This window comes from Passer domesticus, chromosome 5 (assembly GCF_036417665.1).
Source record: "Passer domesticus isolate bPasDom1 chromosome 5, bPasDom1.hap1, whole genome shotgun sequence".
NCBI classification, from domain to species: domain Eukaryota; kingdom Metazoa; phylum Chordata; class Aves; order Passeriformes; family Passeridae; genus Passer; species Passer domesticus.
Genome location: NC_087478.1, coordinates 8,363,620 through 8,390,779, shown reverse-complemented (window position 1 = coordinate 8,390,779; position 27,160 = coordinate 8,363,620). Strand labels below are relative to the sequence as shown.

General features: G+C 36.5%; 1 protein-coding gene across 10 annotated transcripts in view; it reads right to left on the bottom strand.

Moving 5' to 3' along the window:
* PCLO (piccolo presynaptic cytomatrix protein) overlaps positions 1-27,160 on the bottom strand; it is a 322,004-nt gene that overhangs the window by 111,680 nt on the left and 183,164 nt on the right. For all 10 annotated transcript variants that reach the window (XM_064421874.1, XM_064421873.1, XM_064421865.1 and 7 more), the window contains exons 7-10: positions 24,678-26,886; positions 19,494-19,630; positions 11,675-11,756; positions 690-815 (exon numbers count right to left, since the gene is read on the bottom strand). In XM_064421874.1, coding sequence (XP_064277944.1) covers positions 690-815; positions 11,675-11,756; positions 19,494-19,630; positions 24,678-26,886 — 2,554 coding nt within the window. The remainder of the gene's footprint in view (positions 1-689; positions 816-11,674; positions 11,757-19,493; positions 19,631-24,677; positions 26,887-27,160) is intronic.

The window sequence follows — 27,160 nt, the reverse complement described above, 5'->3', positions numbered from 1 at the left end:
TTTGGTAGCCTAAAGGATGGTGTGAAGTTGAATGCAGTTTTCTGAAAGCCAATTAAAGGAGGAAGGCACTTTCAATTCTTGAAACAGAGTCTAAGTGAGATGAAATAACTGCTTTTCTGTGGATACCTCTTTTTCTCTGTTGCCTGTTGAGGCAGGTTGGATGGTCACCTTCAGTTGGAGAACTAACAATAGGTATGACTTTTAGGGAACTAAGAAAAAAAGTTAGTGCATGTAACTGGGAGAAAACTGGATCTGTTTTACCTGTGCAACTAAGAAATATAAGTAATTTCAAATGGAAATTAAGTAACATAAATAATATAAGAAATAAAACTAAGAAATAAAAGTAATTTAAAGCAAGGATACTTAGATGATCAAGATTAAAGGTTAAAGAGCTTCAAAACCCATGTCCATGATATAGGCTGATGACATGTCACCATGCAGACAGCATGTTGACACATATTACTGAAAACATGTCCTAATAATGCCTATTGTGGCAACTCTCTTTAGCCATAGAAGCCGTAAAATCACTTTCCATCAGGCCTTTTCTGCTTTAAGCATCATGGAGGTGTAGCTCTCATTCCTTGCACAAGATTGCATCCGTTGCGCAAGAGAAAATGTGTGTTATAAATAATTAGAAGAAACTCCCAATGGTCCCATGGCTTCATCTTTTAATAATGCATTTATCTTACCTTCTATAAGCTTCCCTGTCTGCTCTGCATTGCCTCCAGGCAAGATCTTGGCAATGTAAGCTCCAATTTCCCCACTGCTTCCTGGAATTTCTTTCCCACCTACAACTCGGATTCCCAGTCCATTGCCTGTGATCAAAAGAAAGAGAAAACTTTGAAAAGAAATGAAGCAATGAATAATTCACTGGAAAGAAAGGAATAGAACAAGTCATCAGAGGTTACTGAAAATGTCCCAGATAACTTCTGTCTGTGGCTGGAAGATGGGTTAACTGCAGTCACATCTAATGCTCTTCTAAAGACTTAAATTTGGGAAGATCTTCTTGAGCAGCTACTGCATGACTGACATAACACAAACAACTGAGTTACCAAGAATTACATTAAAGCTAATCCTATCTTTTTCTGACAACTTATTTGCAGTATTAATAAATTGAATTAAATTGCTAGAAATCCACGTGAAGTGTGGATTCAAAGGATAACTTTATCATATGCCTAAAACATGCATGCAATTTATCTGAGAAATTATAATATCTGAGCTTTTGGAATCACATAATTATGGAGACATTGACAGATCCTTGAGCTTGCTATTTGAAACAGCAAAGCATGTACATTTACATGAACCTATATTTGGCAAATGCTATGATTTTTCTTAAATATTTGCCTTTAGTTGGCATCTTTCACATAAAAGGATGTGCAAATTAATGGTGGGAAAAGCATAGAATAATTCTGTGTAAAGCATCATTAAATCACATATTTTCTTCCTTTTAAAAAAGCATAGAGATAAAAACATTTTCATCACTCATTATTTCAGCTGGAGAGAAGCAGATCACTAGCCTCACTTACCTACAAAATAATGAGAGTGAAAACAAAAGCTTAAAATATAGAGTAATAAAATAAAATAATTTTATGCATTGCAAATTTTTATGTTATTTTGTTTAAAAGAAAAAAAAACAAAAACAAAAACAAAACCAAAAACAAACCAAAAAACAACCAAAACTTCCTATACTAGTTAAACAATTTTTTTTCTTTGAAGAAAATTCCATATGAGATTATTTACACTTTGGTCTGAGAATTAAAATGCTGATTTATTCACTTTTATTGTAATGGCTAAAAATTATTTTTTAATTTATTAATTTCATAAGCCAAACCTGCTCAGTGATTAGACTAACCAGCTGTAGAAAGGTCAACACACCCCCTCTTTGCAAAGCTTTATATTTTTAGATAAAGGCTTTTCCTTTTCATAATGGTATTAGTGTTTCATAAGTCAGCCCTGAGTTTCTTTCAGTACAAGGATTACCACACTGCATTTCTGATGAAAAAAAGTTTCCACTAGTTTTTCTATCTGAGTTTAGCTAAATCTATGTACTTTTTGACTCAGATTTCCTCATAATTAGATATTTTTCAAATGTGATTTTTTTGGGAGAGTGATTTTTTCATTTAATTGGAACAAACTGCATTAATATTTTAAGTTAATGACCTTATTTCAGTGCAAATTGGAAATTTTGCACTGGTAGGTAAAGTATATTTTTCCTAATTTGATAAGGAAAGAAAAACCACCATTCTAAGAATGATGTCCTTTAAAACATTAGACAATACAGTTTTTAAAAACTCAGTACCTCATTGCATAAATTGAATTCATTCACCTTTAAAAACATTTAAACATAAGTCCTTCCTGACAACTTAGAAATTCATGTGGGCTGCTCTGCACAGAGAACTTCTGATAAAGCAGTATGGAAAAAGTCATTAATATGTTTATAGATCTAAAGCTCACAACTGGGAACTATTGAGTTCAGCAAATCTAAGAAACAACTATTCTTTGTATACAACACACACAACAAGGACACAGTATTTTAACTCACATAGTCGACACTTGGAATTTTAAATATATCTGTAGGATTGGCTGCTTTTCATCACAGAGGGCAGGAACTCCTTGGAGTCAGGATTTTATCATGATGCACAGTATTGGCATTTCTACCTCTCATAGCTTATTTGTGACGGAATGGCAGAGAAGTAGTTTGTCATATGAATGAGTGTACATTTGATTTCAGAGGCATTCACATGGTTACCTCCACTGAGGAACTCAAAATCTTGGCTGGTATATTTGTTTAGCTTTTGGAGGGTTTTGTCCATATTACTGCTAATAAAAGAAAGTACTTTCCATGCTAATACATGATGATTTTCTCTTTATTCCTAGACACTTTGAAAGGGCTTGTAGTTTTATGTTTGCAGGTTTTAGAGTCAAATGTTTGACTGACCTTATGGATAAAGTAGAGGCATGCTTGCTATGGGACAATCATGGGAGTTGGTGAATGTGTGATTGTCTGTGTGTGTGTGTGTGTGTTGCAAAAACACTACTAGAAAAATATTTAAAGTACAATTTAAATTTAAATTAAGGTTAATTACAAAGCCTTAATTCCTGGTAGCCAGAATGTGCTACTTTTCACCCAATGAGCTCTAAATGCTCTGTTCTGGTTAACAAAGAAATATTGCTTGGGTCTTGCTGTATTTTTTCATGTAAAGATGGGATTTCAAGCCTATTTATATTTTATCTATTGAAAATATTGAACTTACTACTTCTGTTTGAAATTACATAGCCCAATTTATAACCTTGAATGCAGATAGATAAAAATAACCATCATAATGCTTTCTCAGATCTCTTTTCCCTTGTTTTTGTTGTTGCTTTAATTTTTTAATTTTGAGTCTTAATTTCCATCTCTCAGGCTATTTTGAGATAACCATACATTAATCTTTCTCATTTAGATTTCCAGATTAATGAACTTCTGTTTTCTTTAGAAGACACAGGACCAGTAAACCATCAAAAAGCAAATCACTGTGATTTGAATAAGAGAAGGCACCTTTCTGAATTATGAGTATTGATTTCCATGAAAAATATATTCAGGAGAACATCTCTTCAAAGGGAATTTTGCACCTAGAAATCCAATCCTTTTTAGAACGCTTCAAAGCAAGAAGACTGGTAATTAATTAAAACAGTTTTTACTGATCTCCCAAGGCTGTGATCCTACTCTCCCGTCTAATCTTAACTACAGCTTTAGGATGGAGCATGCTAAGCTTAAAAAACACCCCAAAACCCTACCCCACACAAACCAAATATACAATAAAATTTTTAATGCTAAACTTTGAATTGGTCAGTAGCTAGACTGTAAGGTTTTTGTAGGTACCTTCTGACTGAAATACTGTATTTTGTATTTAATTTTGTTCCATTTCATTCTTTTCCATTCCATTCTGTTCCATTTGATTCCATTCTATGCTAGCAAAGACTTCAAGTGCTTAATAACTGCAGTTATTTTTGTGAGAAATCCATTTTTGGAGGAAAAATATTGAATGGCCTTTTTTGCTTTTTGGCAATTAACTAACTCTGTGACTTTCAAAAGGATATTTCACTTGTCATTTCATATCCTTCCAGACACCATAACCTGTTTCAGTGATGCATATTCATTATATGTATTGATATATATTTATATTTGTATATATATTATATATGATCAGTAACCAAGAGCCTGCTACTAATAAATTCTGTCACTGGTGACCTGGCAAGCATTACTGCAAATGCTTTTTCAAAATTCATCACTCTTTTTTCCTTATTTCTGCCATGAAGCACTTTCTGTCCCTTTAGATATATTTGTTCTGAACTTCTGTAGCTCAAAGTGTCTCAAATACTATGAAACCCTATCTCCTTGTATACTTCATTGTGTCACAGTAGCAACACGGCAGAAAGACTGTAATTTACTTTGCTGGAATATGCTGACTGTAACCTGAGCTCTGCAATTACAATTCAGTTTTTTTGTCCCTTATGGAGAGAATAAAGATCAGGCTGTTGCCAATCTGTTGCTGTTGCTCTCGGGACACAGGGAAGATGATGAAATCTTACCATCTTTTCACTGCTTTGCTGACCAGGTCCATTATAGACATTAGAGTACAAACAGTCTAAATTTCCTGGAACCATTTCAGCATCCAAGCAATTATTAGGCTTGCCTTTACAAACAATTGCTGATAACCCCATACATAAGTTCAAAGTTAAAGGAAAGGAAGAAAAAAAAGAGCAGAAAAAAAATGAACAGCTCAAGGCCCAGCAGGGTTTTGCTGTTGTTGATGGTCCTGATTTTACACAAAAGTGAAAATTAATTTTCCAAGGATGTTTTCTGTCATGAAAGTAAATAGTATTCCAGCAGCAAATGCAAGGACTGATTATATTTAATCATGATACAGGTTGCAGGTCCTATGCAGTAGCAACAACTTCAACACATGCAGGACAATGCTGGCACGTGACCTAGAAGCTCTGTGCAAACATTGTTCTTGTGTTAGCTCAAGCAAATATTTCCTCTGGGCTAATGTTTGAAAGTATGAAACCATTTGTCTTTCTAGTTATATGAGCAAGGAAAGTAAAGAAGCAATTAGAATGTACAGATTTTCAGTAATCACACGTTTGCATGAATTGGCATCCGAAACTGTATGAGTGTCAGCAGCAATCTGACTTTTGTCACAGTTATAAATAGAGGTATATGAATTTTTAATAGGCTTCTAAGTGACCAAACTTTAAGAAAGATATTTTAAAAAGTGCTATTGATTTTGATTTCTAAGAGCCTTAAAGTACCTTTAAGATGGTAGCTGATACTTGCTATATCTGTAAACCCATGCTCATTTTAACACCTTCAGATATTGTGTGTTTTGAAGTTGAAACTATACAGAAGTAAAATGGCAAAAATTGAAATGGGCTTAAACTGCAGAATGCAGGGCCACAACACCTATCTTTGAGTAGGCTGAAATAGGAGATACATTTAAATTTCAAAATAGAGATTAAGTGTTGTGTTTCAGATTCAGGAGCCAATGCACAGACTTGTCAAAATATGTTTTTCATCGCTTTCTAATAATATAAAAAATCCCCCAATCCAGAATAAAACCACAATGGTGAATTAAGGCAAGGAAGTACGAGGTTGATCTTTTTTTTTAGTCAAGGTCCAATAATAGCAAATGCATGAGAAGAAAGCATGCAAATGAGACATTAGGTATGAAAGACTTTGAAATGTGCCAATGTACCACATTTTAGCAATGATCAAACAAAATTAAGCCTTTTAACACTATTTGGCTGTGAATGGAGACAGAACATACCTTCCTCCTGTGTCAATTTACTACACATTACCTCCTCATTCCTCCTCCAGCCTTATCTAGACCAGACATATGCTAGGGTGCCAGTAGGCCCTTATCTGCTGGAACAATTTTACACCTTGTTCCATTGTCTGCGTGGAACAGAAGGCTCAAACACATTAAAAACATCAATGACTTCTCTTGGAAAAGTCAGAGTTAAAAGTACCATGAAGAAATGCAAGCTATTTATTTAGATATTGCAGTTGTGATAAAGCAATCTCTAAAGTCTGGAGAGCAGAGAGAAAGGAAACATGACAAAGCAAACAAAAACAAGTTAACTCAGGAGCTTAAAAACAGCAGGAAAAATAATGTGTATAATAAAATCCAGCCTAAATTTTTATTTACATTGTTATTCTTATGCAATTCTCTGGAATACATAACATGATGATCCATACCAGAGGTTGGTTGTCTATATAGGTACAGCATTTTCAAGAGAGTCCTCAGGAGAATTGTTTTGGTGCTTCTAACAAAATTAGCTTCAATGAAGTTGTTTCCTAGAAACATGATTGTATCTACTCAGCTATTGCATTTCTTGGCCATTGGCAATTAAGGCATAAAATACACATGAAGTCAAATCAGGAGCTGATGAAATTCAGATATATTGCAGTTGTTTTAATAGCACGGCATTGATTTATATCAGCTGCATATCTGCTTCATGCTGATGTGCACAGTGGTTATCATCCTGAAGGATCATAAAGTGTTTTATGAATTAGTGTTTTGAAGCATTTATCACATCCACTTGAAAACACGATAAAAGTCTCTTCTTTTTGGACAATCTGTCACATCAGAATCTATGGTGCTATCTATAGTAGACTGTAGCTTTAAATCTATGAAATCCCTTGTAGGTTTTGAGTTTCATCTGTGTTTACTGATAGACATCAATGGCTCAATAGGTGCTACTGACTCACAGCTGAACCTCCATGGAAATCTGGGGGCTTGACTGAACTCCAACTTTCAGTTTTGTTTAATTGATCATTTCAGTTTCAGTCATCTGTTTATGCAGCCTTTTCTGCATGACAGCTATGATAGCAAATGGAACCTTTATATCCGGGAGACACATTGCTGTCTCAATTACCTCCATTCAAAATCTTCAACTCTCTTCCTCTTCTCAAAATCTTAAGTGTTCATATACTACAGTACGCATAAACAACTGAACTGCTATAAAGATTTCATGAAAAGTTCTTCCCAATATTAAATGAAATAAGTAAGATAGGTAATCCTCTAAGAGTATGAGGACAGGAGGTGGGTTGCAGTTCTCTCTGACTTCTCAAATTGCACATAGGCTGTGACTATATTTGACATGTTTTTAATTGATTACTAATCACATATTCATTGTCCTTTAGTATTTTGCTGTAAGAACTAATTTTGCTGAACTTGCAGGTGAAAGAATCCTAAATATATAGGGTTGTTTATTTAGAGACTGACTGTAGTAGTGAGGTCTTGATACAAGAAAACTCTTTGAATTCCCTTCCTCTCCATCCAGATAAGAACTGCATGAGCTGGCACACTGCAGAAGTGTAGTGTTGTTTGCAGGAATTAGCAATCCTTAGGGAGAGTATGAGGCATGTCTGACGTGTGTACAGCATTACAGCTACCCTGTAATTCTACTTGCAGTTTCACTGACATCACTGCTGAGGTAGGGATTAGGGATGCACTCTTCTTCCCGCCATCTAATTAACTTCTTTGCTCCACTGCAAAAGTTTGCAGATTTTTCTGAATCGTTTCTCTGCCTCTTTCTTCTATTTTTTTTTTAACCAGAATTGAAGAGGATGTTCCCCAACACAGACAGTCTGGCTGCTCAAAGGTACAGGAAACGCAGAACATCCTTCCTTTCAAAAAGAAAGAATTGCTTCTGACTCAGTCTGTGTGAGGTAAAGAAGTAAAAATTACCTTTGACTGAGTGCACTCGTACCTGTAGACCTACTGAGATGTGTCTGCCTTGTTGGATTTTCCCCCTGAGTGTGTCTAAACAGCTTCCTGATCAGGAATAACACAATGTAAGTTATCTTTGCAACATTTCCAAAGGTATTGCCAGTGCTTTCATTACCTTCAGTAGCCATATCCTTAATTCACTTTTTCAAATATAATGATGGCGTGATAAGAAACAGAAGAGAAAATTCTGGCAGTATAAAACAGCACTTATGCTGCTCTGCTAAAGGATCCAAAAGGAACAAAGGACTCTCAGTGAAAACAAACAGCGAGTTTCTGGAGCATTAAACACTGCTATATTATCATTCACTGAGCGCAGCCCTCATTGCTTTGGCACATTAGCACATCTGTGATGCCAATTCTTCTTCCTTTTTTTTTTTTTTTTCCTTAATTACAAATTATTTATCAGTTTTTGCAGAGTAAATTTTTGGAAATTCCTTTCCTTCACACCTGTCAGAATTGTCTGAGGAAGCATATCTTGAAAAGTAGATCTGAATGCTCTAGATTATGGCATATAATAAAGAAACAAGAACCTTCAAGAGAGCAGACAGTGAGCAAGTATATATTTGTTTTTCATTCAGCACTACTGTTCTCTTGCCATCACAATTTTGGCTTGGTTTCACCAACACCTCATTCACATGCCAAAATTCACATTATATGCTTCTGTGTGCAAAATTATGCCAGGTTATGTAAGAGGCATCTAAGGCATCTGTACCTTAGAGTCAGTTTTCATTAATCAAGAAAGCAAATAAACCAAATACATGTGCACATAACAAGTAGTGGAAAAGACTGAATTTTAAAACATTTGGGACTAGTCTGTTCATTGCTATTCAGAATGGGAAAATTTTTTGATTCATACTCAGGCAGCAAATTCTACTGTGGTAAGGTTATGATGAGACCTATGGAATTCAGCTTTTAATGGTGATATTAGGATGAAACCTTGTCCTACAATTACAGCTGCTGTGGTAGAGTTGGTTATCTGGGCTGACCCAGCACTCTGAATCATTAATGCCCAGGCTGGCCCAAGAACTTCAGTGAGATGAGATGAGATGAGATAATGGGCTGAAGCACTGGCCAGTTTCCCAGCAAAGCAGCTGGTCAACAGTTACAGGAACTCTCCAAGTGGGAATTTTGTACAGTTTAGGACATTTCCCTACATAACTCCTGCTGTGAACACTCCAGTTAGGGTCTACCCACACAGCTCCTGCTTCAGAACTGACCAAACTGCACATAGGTCATTTAAAACATAAGTATAGAATGCTCTTGCATGTTCAGAAATGATCACATAGGAGAGGGTTTTGTGCATACCCAAGACACAGGAGGTTCTCTACTGTGAGGAAATCAGAGATAATGGATGGTGCTCACACTGTTGTGGTCACCCAGGACCACAGACCAGCTGGCTTGTAAGAATCCAGCAACACAAAAGTTCAGCTGAAGATGCTGCTCAAAGGGTGGTTTCAACAGTGATTGTTCTCTTGGAAAGATCTGATTCCTCATGTGAACTTTACTGAGGATTATGGTCTTTTAACATACTTCCTGTGTTGATGCAACAAGTATAAATGCAGAAAAAATGAGTCAAAACCTCATTTTGGTACTTTTGATAAGAAGGAAGGGCAGGGAGAAAGAAGAGCAAAAAGAGACAAAGGGAACAAATAAAAACAAACAAGGAAAGAGAAAGAAACCAGCTGGGGAAGCAATCAGACATGCAATCTAGATGAATATCCAAAACTTGTAGTGAGGTAACTGTGATGGTATAAGAGTATATATTTTTTCTAATTTACCAATATTTTAAGTAACTTTTGCTTCATAATAGACTTCTGTGTCTTCCACTGGTTAATAGTAATTGTCTGGTTAATAAACACAGATTAGTTTACTATTAGTTTGCAGATAATGTTTAATAAAATTTATTTATTTTTAAAAGCAACTGCCTATCTCTAGTAGAGGTCATTTGGAAAGCTAAAGACTAAGCATAGTGCACTGCACATTTGAAGAGAGTTTTCACGTAGTTAAATCATTCAGATACTTGACAGAAAGGAAGGAAGGGAGGTACAGAGTCAAGGAGTTATGGTACTTCAAAGATGTATAAGGAATGAAAACTACAACTACTTCTTCTGTTTCAGGGCCACCCTATTCTTCCTTTGGCTCTTTTCTGGACAATTTGCATTTAGGCCTTTAAATACTTACAGGGAAATCTGGGTATGCATCATACAGAAATATATCTGTGCAGGTCTCCAAGCATGTATCTGGACTAAAACAAAAATATGACTGCAGCTTGAAGACAGAGCCAAGCTTGCTTTCTCCAGTGAGATTTTAAGCACAATATTATATAGCTATAGCAGTGAGAAATCCCACTGTGGGGTATATAACCTTATCAGGACTCTGAGTAAATTTTTGGTCCTATGTGACCTCATTTGTGCAAGGCATTAGTCAGTGAGACGTCAATATCTACACCTTGGGTTTGCCCATCACTGCTCACAAGGCATTTTCCCTGAGGCACAGTGTGTTGCTGTGACTGCCAGCATGAGAGTTAATGGAGAATTTGGAATAGGCATTTCTCACTGCATAACGATAAGTAAATTAACATAGGAGAGCAGGCTTCAGCAACACTAAATCACGAGCTTTACGGTTGCGTGGTTGTAATTCCTCTTATTTCTGAGTAAGACAGCAGCTTGGATCACAGCATTACTCATCAGCCCACAGGGCAAAGATCCCTACAAGGATGCCAAGGAGTTCCTGTGGACTGGGAGGGCCTGGAGCAGCACAGGCTGACACACAGCAGAGCTGGCAGCTCCTTTCAGACTGGGCTGTGTGGGTGGGGGGGTCTTTCTGCAGCCTGAAATCATCAGTGGGTGTTACGCTGACTAACAAGAAAATACCTCATAATGCATACAGAACATTCATTTAACACCCTAAATATGAGGTGGGTACTGAGGATAGAAATTATCAAGACTTTACTGCCAGAAACCCTGTGAAAACAATATTTAGCAATTCAAGTAAGTTCATGCCACTTTCTGCTTAATGCTTGAGGGAACACCAGGGTTGGCAGTCAGTAATTACTTCTGAGTTTTACACACACTATTAGAATCTTTTAAGCAAGTTAAAAGAAAGTCTGATGGTTTCACAGAAAAACCACTTAAAGCATCTACCTCTGAAAGAACAAAACCAGTATACTGAAATAAGTTTGAGTTCCATATCAGTATTAGATGTGAGAAAGGGTGCAATTCCAGAAGCTCAGACAGACCTTACCTGTACCAGGTCCTGTACTGGCAGCATTTACAGTTTGACACATGAAAATATCACACTGTGTTCCAGCTCTCAGCCTGGGAGGTGAATGAACATCACCTCTGCTAATTTCATCTCCTTGGCAAGCAGACTCTGACTTACATGAACATTTATGTCAGTGTTAGGGAAAAAGAGAAAAAAATCTGAAGTCCTGTGATAAATGTCTCCATGTGAAAATATCACAGAAAAATGGGATCTGATTGTTCTCCTAACCCCCTCTATGGGGGGAATGGGGGGGTTCTGGGGGAAAGAATTCCAAAAGAGAAAGAAAAAAATTCTCAGTTCTGTACATGTTGAACACCTACACAAGCTTATTTTATTAGGACTCCTGCAGAGAATATAGAGTTACATAAAAAGCAACAGCAAAACAGACTGTTCATATGGATAACACAACCAATTTTCCTCTGTTTTTAATGTCTGTATAGCTTATATATCTTGAACAGATGTCATGACCTTTTTTATGCACTGCTGCTTTCTGTTATAGCCAATAAGCAAGATTTAAAATGACCACTGAATTTCCTGCTGCATAGACACAGGAACTATTTTTAATACTGGAAATCTGTTGCATAATTCATGCTAATCAAATTAATTATCATGTCTGGTAGAGGTTTTTTTACCTGAAACTGTGTGGTCCTTTGGGTCTCTCAGTAGTTTGAGCCTTGTATGGGGGAAAATGTACTGCAGGGGCTTCCCATTTATCTGAGGAACACAAATATGCGTGTCATAAAAAGATAAACTAACAACAATTGCATAAGTAATTTCAGACAGTTGAAACAGAAACAAGTAAACAAACTTATTTCATCCAAGGAAATATCACAACTCTTCAATTCAAAAACTCTCCCAAGTTTGGACACATTTGCCAGACTGCAAATATCTTCCATGGGGTGATGAACATTTGCTTCCATAACTCCAGATTAATTTCAAATATGGCTTTATTTCTGATTTTTCTGAGTGACTAGAAGGTGGTCACTCTCTTCTGTAGCTTCTTTTAACCTTAATATTTTATTCAAACAATGTTTAACATAAGAAAGAAACAAAACATTATTCCTGTAGTTTTTAGAAAATTCTTTTCTTAGACATGTAAACAAAATGTTAGTTTAATGTGTTACCACCCATGAGTTACTTCTTTAGTTCCAGCAAAACCACATGGTCCAATGTACCTCTTGTCTTCAAATCCCAAAAGCCATTTGAAAGACCCAAACTAAGACTCATAGGACTATATTGTCTGAAAATGTGCAATATTTGCCTAGGCTTATCCTAGATCACATCAAAGCTTAAAGTAATGCACCCTACAACAGACTCTAAAGAGCCAGTTTTCCTGTTGAAATGATCCCACCTGCCCCATAGTTTGGGGATAGGAGGGGCCAAGCTGCAGGGACTGACCCACCTTCCAGGGGTGATGGCCCTGAGCCCACACCAAAATGCCTCTGCAGAGTGTTGGTTGCAGCACTCCCTTACAGCTATCACAGCCCCCTTTGCCTGCAGTTTTGGTCTTTTGGTAGCAATGCTGAACCCATCACTTCCCTGCCTCTGCATGTCAGTTCCAAGCCTGGGTGATACACCTGGACCAAGAGGAGGGAGCTCCAGGATGGGACCTCAGGGAGCAGCCTCAGGCAGCCAAGGGGACAATGCTATTCAGCGTGGCAATGCAGCAGCTTGAGTGAATCAGCAGCCTGCTGCCAGGAGTTTATTATTATTATTATTTATATTATTTATATATAAGTAGCTTTTAAAGGGATTAAGCTTCTCCTGAGCCAAGCACTTCAAACCTAGTTCTGCCCTGGAGAGTTTATGAAGTAAATGGGTAGCACACATAAATGATGGGAAGGGAAACTGAGAAGTCAAAAGACTTGCTTAGCTCAATCCCACAGTGAGCAGAAGAGTTTATACATCTGTTGTCATAATTCAGTTACTTATCCAGTGAATGATGTTGCATCTGGTAGACTCAAATCCTCCCATAACACAGTGAGAGTAATATTGACTGTAATTAATGTCAGACATAAAGGAGATCATGGATTTGGTAGTGGACAAGTTCTCCAGAATAAATCAGTACAAGAGATCAGGCAAACATTTGAATTTACCATGGAATTTTGTCAGAACATAGAGTCTAATACTACCAGGAGTTTATCAAGTTCCATGAGGCTTCCACACTCATTAATGACTAGGGAGAGTATTATATTTTTAATGGCACTGTCAGAAATTCAGCAAGTTTTATATAACAATAAAAGTGATGGATTTGTCACAGGCAGTTACATAAAGTTGTAAAAAATCTGGAAAATGCATCTAATTTTATTTTAAATTAAATAAAAAAATATGAAATATTGCTGTTTACAAGTGTACGAACACATATGAATAGATCCTTAGCTGGGATCCATTTTCATAGGAGTAATTCAATTTAACTGAGGAATGCTGCAGCTCTTAAATGTCAATTCATATTATTTTATTTGCTCTATCTTCTTTCATTTTTTAGTAAATAACAATCCAAGAATATTCAATGCCATATTGTACATGACTGCTGCTAACAAATACATCAGAAAATATAGACTGTCTCCTTCTTTAGACTATTACTTCCTCATTACTTTCAGAACTTTATGAGAAGAATAAATCTTTGTGATTCATATAGGTCTGAATAAATTGAATTTTATTAACATCCAGGGTAGTATATTATTCTTTTATTGTTAGTGGGTATCAGCATTTAATGGAACATGTCATTAGGCTTTTGCTTTCAGACCAGTACATTTCTGAAAGCGACAGAACAAATAGGAAAAAAAAAGGTTGCTGTAAATAGATAATACTGAGAGCAATTCCATTGTTCTAGATGTTTTTCTTTAATCAATAGTCAGCATATTTATCTGAAATTTACTAGAATATTTCAAAACCTGTAATAAACACATTATTCTGAAATTTATCTGAAAATTTATCAGAAAATTTCCTAGAATATTTCAAAACCTGTAGAGCACAAATTATTTTGCATTTCCAGTTGTTCATATCTTCTTACTTCCACTAAAGTTGGCTTCCCGTCACCTGAATATATGCCAGGAATTCCTTCTAGCTGAGTCTTCCCCCAGTGAAGACTGAGAGGGACCCCACTGAAGCCACACAACCGTGACAGTGGAATCCCAGCTGGTACAGAGGGACCCTCCTCCCACTGCAGAGCTGCAGCAGCGGAGAACAAGTCCACAAGCTCAGATTTAGGTCACAGGGCAGAAGCTGACTTGATCCCACATATCTGCTACAACCCCAGAGATTTCTGCCATCTGCCCCTGACATCCTTCCTTGCCTCTTTGGGAGCGTTCAGTACACTTGATTTGTAGAGTTCAGCACTGGCATATCACCCTCTTCCTCAGGAAATGTAAGCTCTGGTCATGTGGTTCATGTCATTATTCAGCTCAAAGGCTCTCCAAAAATGGAATGAATGGGAAATAATTGTGCTGAGGGTTTCTAACAGAAGATGAGTTTAAAAATGCATTTCATTTCCTGTTGTCTTTAAGTGTTTTGTCTGATAAACAAACACTATAGAAGCCTCATAAAAGGGAATAATGTAAGTTAAAGAGCATAATCACGAAGAAAAAAATTCCCCAGTGCTGTATTTAAGTTTAAGAAATAAAATTCATGAATTGTATTTTAATTTTCCAGGCCATAGCCACACCTATAATGTATCAACTGCTTTGGATTGGATCACCAATGTTGTTCCTGATTCCCTGCATCTCCCCTTCTGGTGTTAGACAGGGTCTGATAAGGTGATTCTCAACAGCTAGAGTTGGTTGTTGTCCTCTGGGAAATACCATTTTCAAGGCAAACTTTACCTGAGGTAGGTGTCCAGGAACAAGGTGGTGGATGCTCAGTGTGGTGGGTTAGGCAGTATCCATCCTAATTTCTGAATACCACAGGTACTTGCATGAGCACACAAGGCCTGGGCAAGCTGGTACCAAAAATCTCTCCAGCTGTGGTAATTCTGCCTCTTTGAACCTCTACATTCCCTCTGTGCAGAGCACAAATGTTGAGTTGTCTTGAAATCCTCAAGGTGGAAAGTTCTTTCTGCTGATAGATCCCCAGTGATGGAGACAATTTCCATAAGACACACTGAATAAAAACTTTACAAATACAATGTTCCTGCTCATTAATATATTACAAAGTTCGTTGCATTTTCTTCTGCAATTAGCTAAATTCGACACTGACCTTTGCTCCAGAAGTCATTCTGGCATGCCGAGATAAAAACATTTATGAGTGACTAAGAAATGAGGCACTGCCAGATAAATTCCTTTGTGAATTACAGTAAGGGGGTGGCTAACAATCCACTCTTTAGATTAAATATTTGAACAATTATACTGAAGTTGGAAACTTCCAATTTCTCATCATATTTCTAGAGAATCTCAACCAGAAAATGGCCCCTGCCCCCCGTCCAAACCAAGTCTCTAACACAAAACAGTTTACTACAATTTAAAATAAATTCTTCTCACTAGTTGGAACACAATCAAAATTAAGCACATGGACTTCAAAAATGTGGAACAAAAGTTTGCAGGTAGCCTTCTGTATCTCTGTCACAAATGGCATTTTCTCATTGTAGCCCCACTATTCCCCTTTTGACTAATTTTTTCGTAATTTCTAATTTTCCAACTGCCTCTAAAAGGCTTGACTTAAATTTCAAGAAAATGGTAATAACCCATGAATGAAGAGAAAAGCATATAATTTTTTAGGGTGTTTAGAAATATGGTATGGCATTCAAAAGGTTTAGTGTCTGGGACCCTTGCCTTCTTTTTGTGATTACAAAACTGTTGCCTAAGTGAATTGATGGCAATATACTGCTATTATGATGAGTTTATGGTTTTATTATTAATTTAGGGCTAAAAAAGACCCACCTGTGATGACTGGAGGTATTTAAAACCCCTCACTGAAAAACTACTTATAGCCTCTGAATATACTGTCGTTGTCCATGCCCTTGTCATGAACTTTTGCTGCCCTGGCACCTTCTCCTATCTTTCTTTCCCAAATTGCTTGCAACAGCCAGTTTAGTTCAGGATATGCAAATGTTTTTCACAGAAAATAATAGGAAAAAATTCTTGATGTCAGGTGTTTTAAAGAAGTTACTGGTGAACTGGAAGTGACAGCAGACTGTTGAGGTCAACAGCAATCAGTGGGAATTCTACAATGGATTATGTATTGATAAGGTTTTACCCTCCTCAGGGAAGCCATCCAGAATCAATACATTGGGAAATGGCTATTGAGATATTCAACTGAACTGCAATTCAACATGATTTCAGAATACTAAATAGCACCACAGAAGTTGCTATAGAAACAAATATATTTTAATATTTATAATACAGTATGTGAGCTTAATCTACTAAGTTTTTTCATAAGAAATCCATGGAAACCTGGAGGTTCAGGGCTGTCACTCCACTGCATTCTTGCTTCAAAAGCTCAGGGTTGTGCTTTATTTATTACCTTCAGTTGTACAGGCTCTGTGGGATGTAATCAAGCAGTTCTGATTTTATCTAGTAAGAAAATTGATATTTCACATGTGTGAATCAAATTTTCTGGAATATGCATATTGTAGGGGTCATTAAAATATTTACATTTTTTAACACATAAGATCATAAAAATAGCAAATTTATAGCCAACAAGGGTATTTGGAAACACTTATTACAAGCAGATTAGTGCTATTGATGCAAATTATTCTTTCTGTGGCTGGTTTGTGCTCAGTAAGGGATATTAAGGGAGTTGTAATGGCTTAATTCCTGTGCCAACCAGGAAACTTCCCTCCTAAGCGATTTCAGGAAATCATTTGCAGCAAAGGAAGTTCTGGGTAAAGGTGGATATGTTCAGATGGTTCTGGATGAGAATGACTTGCCATTTTTGTCTCTAGAGTACATCATACTTGGGCACTACAGGCTCCTGTGTAGTACTGAGGTGTGGATACAGGAGACAGACAGTGCTGTACAATGAGCTCAGTAACCTTTTTGTTACACACAGGGCTGAAAAAGCCCTTAAGGAGTGATTAATTTGCCTCACCACTCTCATTGCTCTGATATGGTTTATTTGCCTTCATTGCTTGAAAATGTAATACTAATGCTAAAAAACAGAGATGTTAACACTGATTTACTTTCTCCTATTAGTAAGTATTTCACAACTCAGCACAGAGCAATGAAACTTTAAAAATATCTCTGGTCCTTTTTATCTTGTCACAAAACAATTTAATTTCTGGATTTGTCTGAAAATATATTTGTTTTTAAGTTATCTTAAACAAATATTCACAGAAGACTCTTAATGTACACAAGCTCTGAGTAACATTTTGGTTAGGTAGATGATGTGGAGTTGGTGAAACCTGGCATTTCTTCCTTCTGCAGAGTCATTGATACTATTTTGTACTGATGCGTGACTGACAGTAGCTAACCTGGATGGAAAGAGAAGAAAAAGGAACTTTTCCTCACACTTCACTTCTCTTCTGCTGAGGCTTTACATGGAATCAGATAGAATTATTTAGAACATGTTCACTTTCCAATTCACATCCCATATTTCATAAAACCTTGAAAAATGCCTCTGGCAAGATTTTGATGGTGTATCTTTATTTCCATGTAAGCATGGGGATAGCTTGAGGGAGAAAAAAATACCTATTTTCTTCCTGGAAATATCCAGGAAAACAGGAATTCTTAGGCTCTTTAACCTTCCTGCTGAAAATTTTTGAACAAAACATTTCAGCTAGTCCTAGTGTATTGCTATTTATGCAAGGAAAAAAACAAAGATCAGATCTCTGCGACTAAGACCTTGCCTTGGAACTGTTTCCCAGGACAAAAGCTCTAGAAGTTAAGTGTGTCTTACTAACCATCTCCTGATCACAGAGCTCAGGGTTAGCTGTAATTCTTTTGGACAAACCTGATTTTCAATTTTACCTCAGAAAGATGTAGTGGTAAAATACAATTATGTATACTTAGAATAATAAGTGCTTCTCATGAGGATTAAAGTGCTCAGAGAGATAGTTTTTTTAACTATTGCCATGATATTAAGAGATGTTAAGACTCAAAAACATATTTTATCTTGCAATTAAGTTGATTCATAGAATCACAGATTTATTTGAGTAGATTTCTATAACAATTATATAATGTAAAGCCCTTTTTCTCAACAAGAAATGAGTAGGCTCAGTAAAACCTAGGGTGTGTAAATCTCAATATATGCTAGGGATAGAAAAGGAGGGAAAAATAAATGAAAGCTTGTATTGTAAGACATTTTAACACTTCATAAAATCTACACCATCCCTTCATAAAACCTACATTTGATTGTCAAATGTCACTGAAAATGATCACCAGCATAAAACTTTTAAAGGCTGAGTAATACTGAGATATTCTTGTGTTGTATGTTATCTGAGGAGTTAATGTGAGCAATATAAGCTATTAAGTGTCACAAAGGGGCCATGCAATACCTTTTCTCAGAATCACAGGATTGTTAACGTTGGAAAAGACAGCTAAGATGATATAGTTCAACTGTCAACTGGGTTACCACCACCATGTTCACCACAAACCATGTCCTCAAGTGCCACATCCACATTTCTTGAACACTTCCGGCGTGATGACTCCAACATTTCCCTGGGCAGCCTGTTTCAATACTTGACCACCCTTTCCATGAAGATATTTTTCCTAATATCTAATCTAAACCTCCCCTGGTGCAATTGGAGGCTATTTCCTCTTGTTTTGAGGAATGCATTCACTGTATTGATTGGATCTCATGTAAGAATGTAATCTATATCAAAACATAAGAATATATCAGGATATAACCTAAATCAATAAAAAAAAATTTAGGTTATATCCTGATATATTCTATTCATTCTAAAAAAATGACAACTGAAACAAGCAACAGAAGACTTTAAAGATTTGAAATACATAAACTTTGTTAATAAAAAGTGGAAATAGAATGGTACCATAAGGTAAACTAGGTTTAAAGTTGGCAAGCTTGAGAAAGAAGACTATGGTATTTTTTTTCTCTCTAATAAATGAAATATTCCAAGTATTAGATTGATAGAATCTTGCTCATTTATTCAATAATTAATCATGGCTGATTGGATTATACTTATCAACTGAAAAAGGAAAAAAAAGCAACAGGATAAAGGAATTATTTTCCTTCAATGACTAAAAGAAGGCACTTGAATTTGGATGAGATAATCCTGGTAAGGGAAAATGAAACTATTTTATTTTTAAAAATTTTTCCCGATATTTTCAGTTATATTTCAGAAGTCAAAAGACAACCTGAAAAATTAATACTGAATTGTAGAGGAAAGTTAACCTAATTTCATCATCAAATGTTGATGATGAATACAGGTTTAACAGCACTTCAGCTGAATGCAGGTGGATTTTGAGTAATCCTGTAGTTACTAAGGGAACTATTGGACAGTATGATTAAATTATCAATAATTTATAAAAGTAGATGCACATTTATTTGACAGCTTACTTGATCTTGGTGTTGACTTAGTGGTCGAGAGTGTGACAACTTCTCTGGCAGCCTTCTGTCAAGGATGTGTCCATTCTCCAAACGAGGTTCTCTGGGCTTGTCAAACCAATCTGTTTCTTCCCGACGGAGATGATAGGCTTTGAAAACCAAGGACAGGTCAAATGCTCTGGTCCAGTGCTGGGCAAAGGGCAAGAATGTGCATTGTGCATAGCAAACATGCAGAGTGGTTACTAATTGGCCATGCAGCTAAAGCAAAGTTAGAGGTGAGACTTGAGACATTGAACTTGAGCATTATTTAGCTGTGAGACAGCAAAGGTAGAAGATTCTGTTTATGTCAGAACCATGGATATTAACTACAGAAGATATCTACCAAGTGCTATAACCACTTCCCCCTCCTGGCAGCCAAAAAATACACTGCAGAGTTCACATATCTCTAAAATGTTTGTTGAGAAAAATTTAGCCATATTAAGTATTTTGCAGAAGACTAAGAAAAAACCCCAAACTCAGAAAATCCAAATCAAAACTCAAAATAATCAACCCTCAAAATGCAGACTCCACTAATACCCAAATTTCTGAACTGAGTACTGCTCAAAATATTTTGGAAATAATGTGGAACTACATATAAGAAAATTACAACCTCTTTATGAAATCAATATCAAACCAAATCAAAGAAGATTGGAAACAAGCCTATGCAACTGAAATTCTAAGCAGAAATATCACAGGTGTTCTCATTTTTAATTCCATCCCCCGATTTTGCAGTAGGAACCTTTATATATGGATTTTTAATGTTTTTTCTACAAAAATTATACAAGACTAATATTCTGTTTGCAACAGTAAATATTGTATTAGGCATCTTTTGGGAATCAAATAACATCATTTCACTGAAATCAGTTTTCCAAATGCATTTATTTATGCTTACTGACTATTGGGACATAAGTGTCACTCCATTGGGATCAGAATCATGTCCTATTTTCTTCTATGTTGCCAATCAGTGTAAACCAATGCAATGTTCAGGTAATTCAATGTAGAATGTAAGGCAAGTTTGAATTTTATGCTTTATTAAGCAAAATAAATTTGGAAATCAAAGGAAGACAATATTTGTTTCAGCAAAACCACATAGAATTGTAAAACTTAAATAAGTCCAGTTTTTGCTATAATAACAAAGAGTGAATGAACATGACATAGAAAAGAATTTAAAAGGAAAAATGGTAGTGTTAATAATCTTTTCTATTGAGTTGTGAAAATAAACATTATCTATTTGGTTTAAGAAAGAATTTCAAAAAAATGTTAATGGGAAAGAAGAAAGTTGTGTTTTTTCATTACTATTTTCTTAAAGTTTTCCAGAAAGAGGAATAATATATATGCATTATATTTTTGAAAAGAATACATTGTATGTTGTAAAACCAACATTCTATATAATATAAGCCTACAAATTTTTTTTTAATCTTGGTTCAGATTATGATTGATATTATACAGTCTCTTCCTTCATGACTGTGCACAAACTTAATCTAACATGAAAGTTTATTTAATATTATTTAGATAAGAATATATGAATTACGAGAAACATTATAAGAGGTTGATGCTTATCTCACTACTGATTAGTCATTAACTGCTTTCAATAAACCACTATGATCTAGCATGCAAAAATTTCATACTTTACACATTTATGCCAGTTGATCAGTACCTGCACAAAGCAGGCTCATCCATAACTCATTCTGACAGAACTTCTTTCTGAAGCTTGCATGATGAATTTAATACATATTCCTGACCCCAGATGCTAATGCTGTCTATCACATTCTGTGTCATCATCTGAGCAGATGAAAAAATGATTTTTTTTTTCCTCCTGCCTCAGTTGAGGTAACATTTCCTGGATTACTATTTTTGAAAATGTAGAATTCCATACTGCAGTTCAGACTAGCCTACTTTTTTTTTTTTCTTTTATAATGAAACTGTGATGAATGTGTGTATTTTATTGAAATTTAAGAAGTTGTAAATATATGTGTATACAGACACACACACACCCCACACTCACATGCACACACACACCCCACTGGTTTTGGCCTGAGGAACCACTGACAGTCTTAGAGAAGTTACCCTTTTATTCTAAGGCCAACAGAATGCAGCCAGATGGTTCCACCCAAACAGATCAACCAGGTGAGACTGAACTCCAGGCCATGGGATCCAAGAAACTCAATCAGAGAAATAACAGTGATCACTCTAAATCCCACAGATGAAAAATTACAAAGAATCAACTGTGTTGATATCTTGATGTCTTGATATCTCAATTTTGAACTTCTAAACTCTGCTGAAGAATTTCCAAATTAGCATATAAAAGAAAAAAATGCTTGAGGTGAGAAAAGGTACATTTTGTACTTTCTGAACAGCAAGGGCTATTTATATTCATAAAATTGAGTACTAGCTTCAGCGTTCTTGAAAATTAGTATCTTCAGCATACTTAACAATGTGTGGAAAGTGGCAGCTGTGGGGTTGACAGAGATCTATTTGCTGGATAAGAGTTTTCATAGTACTGGGAACCCTGAGAAAATTCCAGGTGTTTCCAGATCTCAAAATGCTGTTTATTTTCAATGGGCAGCTCTGGACATTGTGCTCTTTCAACACTAAGGCTACTTTTTTGACCTGTTTGAAGTTTGGTATGCCAGTGTAAGCACTGCTTGTGTCCTGAAGCATGGTTTTAAGATTTGTTACAGTATGTACTTAGTGAAAAACAGAAGGTTTGTACGCAAAGTCCTGTTTACATTCTCTTCTAGTATTTGTTATGGGATGTCACTTATAAAAAATGAACAGAAAGTCATGCACGTCTCTGAATTTGAACCAAAAGAAAATAATTCAAATATAATATTTTAACTTAAATTAATTTTTAAAAGTCTTTTAAGATGATAAATCAAGCTGTAGGACAAGAAGATTTTTCCTAAGACAGTGCTTAAGACTAATTTCTTTAACTGAAATCTCATCAAGACCACGCAGCAGTTGCTTAAAATAAAGAGAAGCTGCAAAGCAAATTGTGCTAAAAGGTGGGATGACACAAGCCAGAACAGCTATCCACTGTCAGGGCATCAGATCAGTACAGAGAAGAGTGCAGTCCCTAAAAAAGAAGGCCATGACATTCTGTAGAAATGAAATTGCTTCTTTTGAACACTTTTTATCTTACATCCAAATTATATTAATGCTTTTCAATACAGGTTACTCGCTATCAGATTGCATATTTGAAAATAATGTCATTAAGTGTTTTCCCACGAAATAGGCCATTTGTGAAGACAAAATTTGATAGAAATTATAAAAAGACTGCTGAAAGGGGAAGCCCTGAGTGACATATCAATCTAATACAGAATATGTGAATTGAATTAGAATTCCAAGGCAAGGGTCTAACTAATCAGAGACTGATTTAAAACTGAAACATGTTCAACTTGAAGTATTCATGTATATCTTGTACAAATATATATGACAACTATAAGGAACTGTAGGGCAGATATGTAATTTCCTATGACCTGTTCATATGCAGTAGAATAGCACCAAAATGGATCTTCTTGGTCTAGGTTTGTTCTCCTCAGTTTTCAGGAGGAAAAGTCCTGTATCGTTCACAACGTGACTCTAGAATGACCCATAAAAGTCACAAACTGAGAGGAGACAAGATAGCATCTGCTTATTTAGGAAGAATAATATGAGTTTCAACTTGGTGAGTTCCTCTATGCTTTCAGATTTAATTATAGGACTCTGTGTGCTAAGAATTGAAGCACAATAAAAACAGTTAAACTCCTGATAAATAACAAAAAACCTGATGACCCTGAGTCACTCTTGAAACACAGAGTTCATGAGGGGGTTATAATTATCTAAGAAATATGAAGAGAAACTTACAGAACAAAGCCCTTAGTATGAAGTATGAGGAAGGCAAATAGATCATTTTTTCTAATGCTTATGAAGGATTCAGCATGTGTAAAAAATCAATAATGCAATAATGAATGGAGGTTAGTAGAAATGTGAAAAATAAACCATACTACTTCATAGTCATGCAAATATGTCTTTTGAGACAATCATTGCCATTTACAGACAATAGAGCGCATGCAAAGTCTCTTTTATTGTGCAGTAAATACACAGAAGAAAAAGTTAATGGAGCGCATACAATTTTGAACATATTCATTTCATTTGCCTTCAAACTGTCTTTATGATTTTTAAACAATTTAGAATATATTAATTCTGAACTGACTCAAACAAAACTGATACATAATTTGCAATTATTAACTCAACATCAGCTTTAACATTTTGCTGTACTTATTCAGAAGCAGCATTTTTAATTGCACTATTTATAATACATCAGAAAGGTTCCTTTCATGAACTTAAGTGAGATAAACTCTTGTGCTTATTTGGCAGATGTGTGTTGGGGGCATATAAAACCAGCTACACTGCATAACCCATCAACAGAAGTAAAATACTTTATGTCCTTTATTGAAGTATGAGATTGTCTTGCACCATTCAAAGACAAATTATCTTACATAATCACAATTCTGAATGCAGAGAAGTCCACATGACAGGATGCTTTCAACAAACCATATGTAGAATGTTATTTTGCTATCACGTTAAGCTCTATATGGTTCTAACATATAATATGTACTTAATGAACAGACTATTTCTATATAAACAGAGATCTTAATTGGTGCATCGGGAGATGGAATTATAATTTTTTGAGTTCTATCATGAAATTTCATGCACATAAAATTACTGGAGTTTTTTAGAGATTTGGGAGATTATTTCCAAATCCCAATAAAAACTATTGCAAATAAGTTCAATGATTCACAATCACTGGAGAGAACTGCACATAAAGACTGATGGCAGAATCTGTACTGTACGTGAAATGTTCTACACAGTATCATTGAAAAGTAGACATAAACAAGTGAAAAGGAAAATGCACAAGCAAACCAAAAGGAAAACAAATCAACAACAATACATTAGCATGCAATATTAGCTTAACACCATTCAGAAAATGTTAGGGTAAAATAAAAAATATCAAATACGACAAAACAAATCAACCCCCAAAAATGTAGATACACAGAAGATGCACCAAGGAACAGAAAAAGAACAAGTCTTTGAAGTGTAACAAAAATCAGACACATGCATAGAAATGAGGATTTGTGTTGTGATAGTAAGATACCAGTCTGAGGCCTAATTTACCTTCACTGTCTGACATGGCATGCTGGAAGTCATCCATGATGAAGGCTATATCTCGATCATAGCCTCGAGTCCGTGACTCCTCCCTCATATGCTGCTGGACCTCAGGTAATGAATGGCTCGATCCAAACTGGTCCCTGGTATCTGCAGATATTGGTGGCAAGGGTCCGGCTGCCGCTCTTGCCATTCCCATTGGCTGTCCAACAGGACTTAGTGGGCTCTCCTCCTCTGAGTTCTGTGCTACTATTGGGATCCTTCCCCTGCTTTGGCTAATAGGTAGACTGGTGGGTTTAGTTCTTCCTGAAGGTGCTGCATGGCTAAAGGAAACATCTAAAGGTTCAGCTTCTTGGGCTTTCAGTCTTAAAGAAGAACTGGAAGAATCCCTTTTCAGTGACAGATCGAGCCCATACACTGAGGAGGGCCTAGATGAGGGCCTAGACCTACTACCACTGCTGTAAGACTTGTCTGCTTCATCTTGTAGTGCAGATCTCATTGTTGGACCTAGTGAAGTCCCAAGGCCTGCTCCAATGGATGACGTCAGTGGTGGCCCCATGTACTTCTGTTGGTCACTGATGTTTTTTCTAAGGCCATAAGTGATATCATCCTGAAGTAGCCTTGCCCTAGTAGTAATTCCCCCAAGTGTTGAAGTACTAGAAGTCATATAGCTTGAATAGTCAGGCTCAAGGTCTCTGCTTTCTTGGATAGGTGAAAACTTTGTAAGTTTGGGGTCTATCAAGCCTTTCTTGTGTTTTGACTGCTTCTGGTAAAGGAGGGCTGCTGGGAGCTGCTTAGCAGCCTGTTTCTCAAGAGTAAGCCTACCTATGCTGTATTTCTCAGATTTTGGAAAATGCCTGTAGCTGCCCTCTCCATGGTAATACTGTGATAGACCAGCCAGATGATCGAGACTTTCTGCACCTCTACGGAATTCTTGCTTTATCTGGTGTTTCAGAAGTTTGAGCTCATAAGGGTCCTCCATTGGGTCTTCATCAGCTTTAACATAGGAATGTAACCTAGAGGAAGTCTGCAGTGGTGCCAGGAAGTCTGACACTTCTTGTGCTCTCCTGGCCTCGGTTGTACGAAGAAGTCGATCTGTTTTGGTCAGATCTTTCTCATGGAGGCTAAAACTGGAACCAAGAGCTCCTGTTCCTTTAGTAAGTTCTCCTATATCATCAATCAGCACATAATTTCGGGGTGTATGGTGGTGGTCTATATCTGCATAGAATGAATCTGCAGATATGCTTGATATAGGGCTGCTTGCTATGCTGTTTCTCTCGTCTAGTCCTATTCTTAAGTCCAAGGTAGAGTATTTACTGCCCAGCTGGGAAACTGCATAACTATTGTCAGTTGAAACTGGTGCTATCATGAGAGGCTGATTGCGAATTACATCATAGTTTGTTGTTATCTTAGGCTCCATATATAATGTGGTTTGTCTTGGCTTTGGCTGTATCACCATCATCTGTGATGGGAGTTGATATGATGGCTGTTGAGATGGTGGAGGTTGAGCCTGTGGGGTAAAGGACATAGTAGCTCCTGTTTGGAATGCTGTCTGGGTCTGATAGGGTGAAACCTGCTGGTGATACAAAGGCTGCTGTTGTTGGTAATGTGACTGCTGTGTGAACTGAGTTGGTGCTTGAGTTGGCAGGGCAGGAGATGAATACTGATATTGAGCATATGGGCTTGTAGCAGGGGCAAACTGTGTTTCTGGCTGGGTTTGTGGTGGCATAAACTGGTTAAATTCTGTCTGGGGTGCAGTACGTGGTCTTTCCAAGCCATGCTGGGTTTCTATTCTGGTTGACCTGGTATTATTAACTTCACTGTCTGACATATAATCACGTTCTTCTGCTACTCCTTGGAGATAGGCACGTTCTCTCTTTTCTCTTTCTTTTAGTAGGGCTTCTTTCCTCCTATTAATGCCCATTTCCAAGTATCTCAACTTGGCATCTATTTCTTTTTCCTCCTCATCTAGCTCTGCTTGCTTCTTCCTAAGCTTGGCTGATTCACGTTCGACCAGATCCAATTCCCTGTCTATATCCTGAAGAATTTTGGCTCTGGCCATAGTGGTGGTCCTACAAATCCTTCTCCGTGAAACTGATCCCACAGAAGTATATGGGGACTGAGTTCCTGCTGTTGCTTCCTCTGGAGGTGGATTGGGCAGAGTCCTCTTCACCTTCTTTTGAGTGCTGGATGGAGTCATGCCTGAAGAGCCTTTTGACTGCAATAGAAGAAACAAGACTGAATCATTATCCTGAAGGAAAATTAATCACAGTTATTTAAATTTTTTTCAGGGTATGGCTTTTTAACTTAGCCACATACTTTCTTTAAGACAGAGGAAATTCTGTATCTGTGATTAAGCAGCAGAAAGTAGAAAGGGAAATGGCTATCAGTCTACTGAAGATGAGCAATCTCATGCAAAAATAAGAGTGACAATCACTAGGAATTTGTTTAGCCTAAGATTAAAAAATCTACCTTATATTCTTAAAGTTTAA